We start from the raw sequence: 8,158 nt of genomic DNA, 5'->3' as shown, positions 1-8,158 counted from the left end.
GCAGGGAGGCCATGTGGCGCGCCTTGGATGGCTAGGAGCGGTGGCTGCCGCGACGCAGGCCAGTGGGGGCTCGCCAAGTGGCGACGACGAGGTGGCGGCGCGGGAGGAGGCCAAGTGGCAGCGGCGGAGCGGCTGTGCGCGGAAAACGAGGCAGAGGTGGGAGGCTAAGCTAGGGGAAGGCTATGCTGCCAGATTTGAAAGGGGAGGTGGTTTAAATAGGAAGGTTTAGGGTTGGGGGGATTTTGGAGCGTTTCGGAGCACTCGATCGCAATCCGATGGTTCTGTTCGAGAGGAGGGGTTTAGCTGGGTTAGGTGGGCTGTGGAGAGTGGGTTGGGCTGAGAGGAGAGAGACGGAAATGCAGCCCGACAACCGTTTCTGGAGACCGGAAATGTCCGACGATAGACCGATTATATTGCCGCTATAGTTATCCGTTGGGGCGTCAAACGGACCCCGAACGCGATGAAACTTGGCTGGCGGTCTACTGACAACATAAAAACACCGCATGCCAACTTTCATCCCATTCCGAGAACATTTTCCGGCCACTTATAAAATAATATTTCGGACGTGTCACGGGCGCGTGCAAGTGTTACTGGGCTCAGAACGGACAACGGAAAGAACGGGGAGACCCAGACGGATGCAAGTTTTGAAAACATGATGATGCAAATGTGCATGATGACATGATGAAATGCAACACGCAAGCAAAAGACATGACAACATCGGCGAATAACTGGAAGACACATGGCGCAACGGTCTCAGAGCGTCACAGGGGTAGCATCAGTCGATAATCCGCGTGTTGCTGCCTTTCTCAAACTATGTGCAGGTTGCTTTAACCATTTATCGGTGAGGCAACCCAACGTTGCTACCTCAGTGCCCCAGCTGTCGATATATCCTCGTGAGCTAGGCCAGTTTTCGACTCGTGCGAGGGTTGCATTGCGAACTGCTTTTACGGTTTTGGAATGCAATATGAACCAAAGAAAAGTTTTGTGTCACAAAAGACAAATAAAAGTTAAGGGTTGCAAAATCAACCCTAAGACAAGTTTAGGGTGAGAGAGAGAGAGAGAGATGATGTTGATGATGACCTGTCTGTGATGGTTCTAATTTTAGAGGTTGACTTGAATGAGTGTAAACTTTGTGTGACCGCGGTATTAAGCTCAAACTTGAACTAAATAGCGATGGGCACAAAAAAGTTACACCAACTTCAAACGAGGCCTTAGATGTTTCGTCTCGGGAGACCATGTGCGTGACTAGATGACTTGCTAATGTACATAGTAAAGAGACGAGAAAATCGATAATATGGCTGAAAAACCAGAGTCAAACCAAATCGACCTGTGTGGGGGATGCATTGTGAAACGTTTTTACAATTCCAAGATGAAATTTTAACCAAAGCAAATTTAATGATTGCAAAGTGAACCCTAAGACAGGTTTTTTTTGGGGAGAGGGGGAGGGGGTAATATGGACTTCTCTTCTCTCAAAGTAAGGAGAAGAAGTGAAAAATCATTCACCTGGTTGTTGGCCCTACCTAATGGCGAACTCTTGCTCACGCAAGCTTACAAAAAAAAAAATACTCTTGTTCATGCGGATTGTGATGCCACGATCGTCCTTCATCACATGTCAACTTGAAATTTGAGGTTATACTCGTAAGCTCGTAATAAAGTGGCAAGTGATTTTCCCTTATAAAAAACTTGAAATTTGAGGTTTTCATATCAGAGCGCAAATTCTAGACAGCTGAAATTTTGGCGAGTACTAAACTTTTAGTTGAAAATTCGGGCTGGATTCAAATTCGATTCAAATTTGCTTAAATTCGTCTAAACTCAATGAATTTTGCAAGGAACAATAATATTAGAGAACTCCATTTTTTTCGATTCCAGGAGATCGAAATATCGTTGGTACCGAAAACTTAAACCATTGTTCAGATCCTTGGATCCGTGGTTAACCGAGCCTAAACTGCGATGACCGAGATCCAAACCTACAAGCTGTAGAAAATAACGAACATGCTGCAGCTGTACAAGGAGACGCTGCTCGCGGGAGCACATCGTGCACATGTCCCGCTGCCGTCGCCGCGAATGGCTGCTCTTGTACGTGCGCAGTACACACTTTGGTATGTACTCCTACATTATAAACAAGGGATGGGACAACGTGAGATGTTCATCGAAACCCAAAGATCCATGAGATCGGTGGAAATGCCAATGAAGCCGAGAAGCCAAACGGCGCACGGGACATGAGAAAAGACTACGTGCCACTTGGGCTGCCGGTGTCGACACGCCACACATGCCACGGTCGAGTCACTGGTTCATGGGGCTCACGTACGTACTCTACCTCCCCACACCAACCGCCGCCGCCTACTTGTACCAAGCGCGCATCGCCGAGGAGCCGCGTCGCAATATCGATCGATCAGCACGTAAGTCCGTCGGGGGTGATCGACCAAACAATGGCCGCCCCGCCTCTGCCGAGCGCGTACATGCCCGACCTGCCGGCGGTGCCGGAGTGGCTGAACAAGGGCGACAACGCCTGGCAGCTGACGGCGGCGACGTTCGTGGGCATCCAGTCCATGCCGGGGCTGGTGGTGCTCTACGGCAGCATCGTCAAGAAGAAGTGGGCCGTCAACTCGGCCTTCATGGCGCTCTACGCCTACGCCTCCACGCTCATCGTCTGGGTGCTGCTCGCCTTCCGCATGGCCTTCGGCGACCGCCTCCTCCCGTTCTGGGGCAAGGCCGGCCCGGCGCTGACGGGGGACTTCCTCGTGGCGCGCGCGTCCTTCCCGGCCACGGCGCACTACGGCGCGGGCGGCGCGCTCGAGGTGGCCCCCACGCAGCCCTACTACCCGGAGGCCACGCTGGTGCTGTTCCAGTTCCAGCTCGCCGCCATCACGCTCGTGCTGCTCGCCGGCGCGCTGCTGGGCCGCATGAACATCAAGGCGTGGATGGCCTTCACGCCGCTCTGGCTCCTCCTCTCCTACACCGTCTGCGCCTTCAGCCTCTGGGGCGGCGGCTTCCTCTACCACTGGGGCGTCATCGACTACTCCGGCGGCTACGTCATCCACGTCTCCTCCGGCGTCGCCGGCTTCACCGCTGCCTACTGGGTACGTTACCACGGGTCCGGTTTGCCTTTCCGGCAGTCGTGGTGGACATTTCTGAATTTTCCGTGATACGCCGCGTTCGTTTCTGGCAGGTGGGGCCGAGGCTGAAGAGTGACAGGGAGAGATTCGCGCCCAACAACATCCTGCTCATGATCGCCGGCGGCGGGCTGCTGTGGCTGGGCTGGGCCGGGTTCAACGGCGGCGCGCCGTACGCCCCGAACATCATCGCGTCCATGGCGGTGCTCAACACCAACGTCAGCGCCGCGGCGAGCCTGCTCACGTGGACCTGCCTGGACGTCATCTTCTTCGGCAAGCCGTCCGTGATCGGCGCCGTGCAGGGCATGATGACGGGCCTCGTCTGCATCACCGCCGGCGCAGGTTCCGAATCCGCATTCTCTAAACTGCACTAGAATTTTAGTGTTGTACTGCACAAGTTTATTTTGCGTTTTGCTCAGTGTGCTTCGTCCTTTGTGTTGCATTTGCATGGCGGCTTGTAGGGCTGGTGCACACGTGGGCGGCGGTGCTGATGGGCATCTGCGCCGGCAGCGTGCCGTGGTTCACCATGATGGTCCTCCACAAGCGGTCCGCCCTCCTCCAGAAGGTGGACGACACCCTCGCCGTGTTCCACACCCACGCCGTCGCCGGGCTCCTCGGCGGCGTCCTCACGGGGCTCCTCGCCACCCCGGAGCTCACCACCCTGCACACCCACGTCCCCGGCACGCGCGGAGCCTTCTACGGCGGCGGCGTCCAGCAGGTGGGCAAGCAGCTGGCCGCGGCGCTCTTCGTTGTCGTGTGGAACGTCGTGGTCACCACCGGCATCATCCTCGCCGTGGGCCTCGTCATCCCGCTGCGGATGCCCGACGAGCAGCTCAGGATCGGCGACGACGCGGCGCACGGCGAGGAGGCCTACGCGCTGTGGGGAGACGGCGAGCGGTTCGACGTGTCCCGCCGCGCGGCAGCGAGGGCCACCGAGGTCGGCGACCAGTCGGTCGACCAGCGTCTGGCAGCCATGGGAGCTAGAGGCATCACCGTTCAGTTGTAGTAGAAGCTGGTGCCCGTTGTTCTTTCTTCAAGGGCAGTTGTAGTAGAACTGTAGAAGCTGGTGACTAGGCAACACAGAAGGGATATTCGTAGTTCAATCTTTTGCCAATTTCAGAAGGGATATTTGTAATTTCCTACAATATGCAACGGAGTTTTTAGTTTTTACATGGGCTCTGCTCTTCGCTCTGCCAATTCAGTTTTTGCCCTTCTTTCTAGATTAAATGCAGTTATACATCTCAAGCATGGAATGCCTTCGGTTCAGCAATCATGGCGTTAGCAGAACCAGTTTACTAGCTAGCACGCCCCATGGCAAGAACATTGTGAAACTTGAAAGCATAACGATTTTGCAGAGCAATTCACCAGCATCATCTGGCAACAATCTCACAGGCAGTGGAGTGGCAAGAGGCATCATACTTCATACATGTACACAGTAGCTTTCGTCGCAAGTTACATAATAATACATCGAGAATGCACATTCTCATGCTAGTCGAACTGCTCCCAGTCAGTGTCGTTTTGTGTGGAAGAAAATCGGGCCGGCGGAGCAGTCAAGCTGCCCATGCCGTTTTCGAACGTCTCCCACTCGGTCGACACCGAAACAGATTTGGCGCTATCACTGAAAGGGTTTGCGTTCCTTGCCTTCAGCTTGTCCAGGGTCTCCACAAGATTCTGAACTCGGCGCACCTGGGAGTTTCAACGCAGCATTGTATAAGTATCATTTATGCAAAGGTTGGTCTTTATTTAAAAAATGCAAAGGTTGGGATGTACTCCCTCCGTTCCAAAATACTACTTTGTGGTTTGAACTAAAACCACGACAAGTATTTTGGAACAGAGGAAGTGTTATTTTTTCTATTATTATAAATGGACAGGGATTTTATTCATAGTGACAAACCCCATTTGCAAATTATCCGACCAATATGTCATTCAATTATATCACAAGACAAAATCAGGACTACGTAAAGCTGAAAAATCAACATTGTGTTGGCCCAGTGTCACTATTCATCTTGCAGTACACATGAAGTATAATGTCCTCAATGAAATATTTTACTTGAATTTTGTAAGTTACATCTGCAGATGATTATGCCAATCTTATTCATCCAGGATATACAGCAGAAAAAAAGGGAGGAAACTGCACATATTTTATGCTTTATAAACGAACACAACTTGAGAAAATAAACCCGAGGGATTATCCGACATGGGGCAAAGATTTTTCTGCCTAAGCTGAGTTTAGCAGCTAAATTCGGACGACACAGCCCGGTTAACCTAGGACTTTGATGTGAGTCTCTCTTCCACAAGAAGTAACCGAACAAGATTAAACTAATGAAAATGATTTTTGAGAGCTACAAACTTGAGCCTGAACGGACCGTTATTACACAATCGGAGTACTGTGTTACTGTAATAACCGAGCAAGACAGACACGAGTACATGGCCCTTAACCCAAAATGTAATTATAAGAGTTACATGAAATGTCCTATAAGAGTCACTGCTAGGTGAGAGCAGTGAAAGACTGATTCAACACAACAGAGAAACTACTGGATAAACCATCAAGAAATAATTGTGCAGGGTTATTAGCATCTATTGGATAACTATCATAAATGAATTAAAAATTATGCAATAGTCCTCTTTGTTTTGAACAAACTTTTGAGCAAGAACATGTCCTGGCTAATGGGTGACATAAATAATCTATTTTGTCTTGAACAACAAATGTTTTAGTTTCTGTACGTGTTGCAATAAAGTATGTAATCGGATAACTGATGATTAATCTGGTTCGGAAAGTAACAGCAAGGAAGTGTACCTCGGCCTTCCTTTGTGCCCTTGCTTCTCCCTCTGCCTCTATGCCATCGAGTTTCAGCAGCTGCACCATAAGCAGCTCCGTCAAGACAACAAATTCTTTATCCTCGACCTTCTTCCCTGCAAGGACACTCTTCTCCAACTCACACACCTGTTACAGAACATAAAAAAATTAAACGCATCAGTACAGTTGTGTGAGCAGCACAAATATCTTACTCCCTCCGTCCCACAATGCAAGACGACTATGGGATGGAGGGAGTACAAACCAGGTGCGGCAAGTATTGTTCCTTAACCTTAGCAGAGAGCTTGTCAACTTCAGATCTGACACGAACAACAGCCTCACAAGCCCTCATCATGCTCTCATCCATCATCACTGGCTCGACCTTCTGTTCCACATTGGCAGGGACATGTTTCTCAAGCAGAAGCAATTTTGCTCCATCCTTGGCGCCTGATGCGTGCAGGAATTCATCGTCCCTCTTCTCCTTACCACGGAAAAAGAGCCTCTGTCTCTCAGGCTCCAGGCCAGTAGTCTGGGTGAGGATCCTCTTCAGTTCACCTTCACACAAATCATAAATCAGTTTCAACTACCTCGTGTTCGTGAAATTGAGGTCCTCCAAGCAAGGAGATATAGGATGTTACTCCAACAACTCGATCCAAACTTTCTTTCAAAAGTTAAACTCAGTGCAGATGCACCACCAAAGTTAAACTTCTTCGGGATGGGTTAGAGGCTTAGATAAGTAATTCATATAACATCCTTTGATGAGCAGTAACCAATCCCTTTCGACCGGAACACTACTGTAATAATGCGACAGTACAACCATAATTAATTGTAGGCCTGATGTTGAACGAATGGGAACAATTATTCTGATAAGGATTTTTGTATGAAGGTCAAACAAGACATCTACAAATATAAGTCTACCTGTCACGGTACAACAACGCAAAGTTAATACTTCTAGTTGAATAGCAGGCACATGATACATAGGCCACCTACTGGTGCTTATAATGTTTTTAATCTAGGTTTGTTTAGTCACCCAATTTGATTTTGTTGTTAATCTAGGCTTGTTTATATAGTCATCCAATTGGATTCTGTTCTTAATCTAGGCTTGCGCAGTCACCCAATTCGATCCATAGGAAGCAGGAATTATGTGATTTACATGCACATACTACTTGACAAAATCCGCAGTTGACCAGCCAAGATCTAAGCTCAACGCAGCTAAACAACACGCCATCTGCCGACTTAGTAACTCCGGGGAAACGACAAGCACTCGCTGAGCGAGCACCGCAGCAAAGACCACATCTCAAATCGGAACTGATCACAGACAAATCGGAACAGAGCATTACGTTTCATCTCATCATTACAATACATACAACAGGACAAATTGCAAAGGATAAGGGCGTCGGATCAAATAAGAAGAAGAGGCTCCGTACCGAAGGAGGCCTGCGCCGGCACGAAGACGTCGCGCAGGGCGGGGCCGTGGGACACCCTGAGCCTGACGGTGGGGCCCTCCTCGCCGTCCCTGCGCTGCACGAACATCCCGCCCGGCCGGACCTCCGACTCGCCGTCGGCCTCCTTCGCGCGCGATCTGCTGCCGCCGCCCATCGCCGCCTCCTCTTTTATGGGCCTCTCGGTTCCTTTCGGTTGCGCGGAGAAAGGCGAAAGCGACGCGCGGGGCGGAGGGGGTTGGTGGCGCGTGGCTTTTGCGGAGGGTGGGAGGCCGGCCTCGCCCGCCAGCGGTCGGGTCGCGGGTGGGTTCCTTCCCTCCCGGAGAAGCAAGGGGAAGGGGCGAGGAGGAGGGTGGGGAGACGGCGGATGGGGGGAGGTGGAGGGGAAGCAAGGTTTCGGCGAAGGAAGGAAGGCTAGGCTTGTGCGTTTTTGCGTTGGCCAAGTACAGCTTTGGATCCTCGTGACGCCACCGGGTGGGGGGCGGTGGGGGAGGCTACTGGCTCCGCCTGGATTTGGTTGGCCCGTACGCGCCTGCGCTGCCGCCTCGTGGGGGCCGTCGATTTGTGGTCACTCGTTTGTTTGGGCTTGCCACCCCCGGCCGGCCTCGTGACACGTTCGTCGAACTGTTTGCGTGGCGGGGGTGGGGGTCTAGAGCACCGAGCCGAACTCTCCACGACCTCTCCTCGACGGCTTGGATATGGCAAAGCCATGATGAGTCGAAGAATTTGCATCTCGTGGGATCCGGTCCATGTTTGTCTTCCGTGAATTCACTTGGACCGATTCGCTCGCCGCACTCGTGTGTCTTCAG

The 8,158-nt window shown here is 51.4% G+C and overlaps 2 protein-coding genes across 3 annotated transcripts; one reads left to right on the top strand and one right to left on the bottom strand.

Moving 5' to 3' along the window:
* Positions 1-2,414: 2,414 nt before the first annotated feature.
* On the top strand, positions 2,415-4,358 carry LOC125545197 (ammonium transporter 2 member 3). Its single transcript, XM_048709079.1, has 3 exons — positions 2,415-3,080; positions 3,170-3,455; positions 3,575-4,358. Exons 1-3 carry the CDS (start codon positions 2,430-2,432, stop codon positions 4,117-4,119), a joined length of 1,482 nt encoding a protein of 493 aa, XP_048565036.1. The 5' UTR covers positions 2,415-2,429; the 3' UTR covers positions 4,120-4,358.
* Positions 4,359-4,509: 151 nt separating this feature from the next.
* On the bottom strand, positions 4,510-7,843 carry LOC125545198 (BAG family molecular chaperone regulator 4). Of its 2 annotated transcripts, none has more exons than XM_048709080.1 (4): positions 7,335-7,843; positions 6,173-6,462; positions 5,911-6,057; positions 4,510-4,799 (listed from the first exon to the last, which is right to left on the bottom strand). In XM_048709080.1, the coding sequence occupies exons 1-4, from the start codon at positions 7,504-7,506 to the stop codon at positions 4,602-4,604; spliced, it is 807 nt and encodes a 268-aa protein (XP_048565037.1). In that variant the 5' UTR covers positions 7,507-7,843; the 3' UTR covers positions 4,510-4,601. The 2 variants fall into 2 exon arrangements, with proteins under 2 accessions (XP_048565037.1, XP_048565038.1); XM_048709081.1 differs by having other exon boundaries at positions 6,200-6,462; positions 7,335-7,825.
* Between the last annotated feature and the right edge of the window lie 315 nt (positions 7,844-8,158).

This window comes from Triticum urartu, chromosome 3 (genome assembly GCF_003073215.2).
Source record: "Triticum urartu cultivar G1812 chromosome 3, Tu2.1, whole genome shotgun sequence".
In the NCBI taxonomy this organism is placed as follows: Eukaryota; Viridiplantae; Streptophyta; class Magnoliopsida; order Poales; family Poaceae; genus Triticum; species Triticum urartu.
This window is presented reverse-complemented; position numbering and strand designations above follow the sequence as displayed.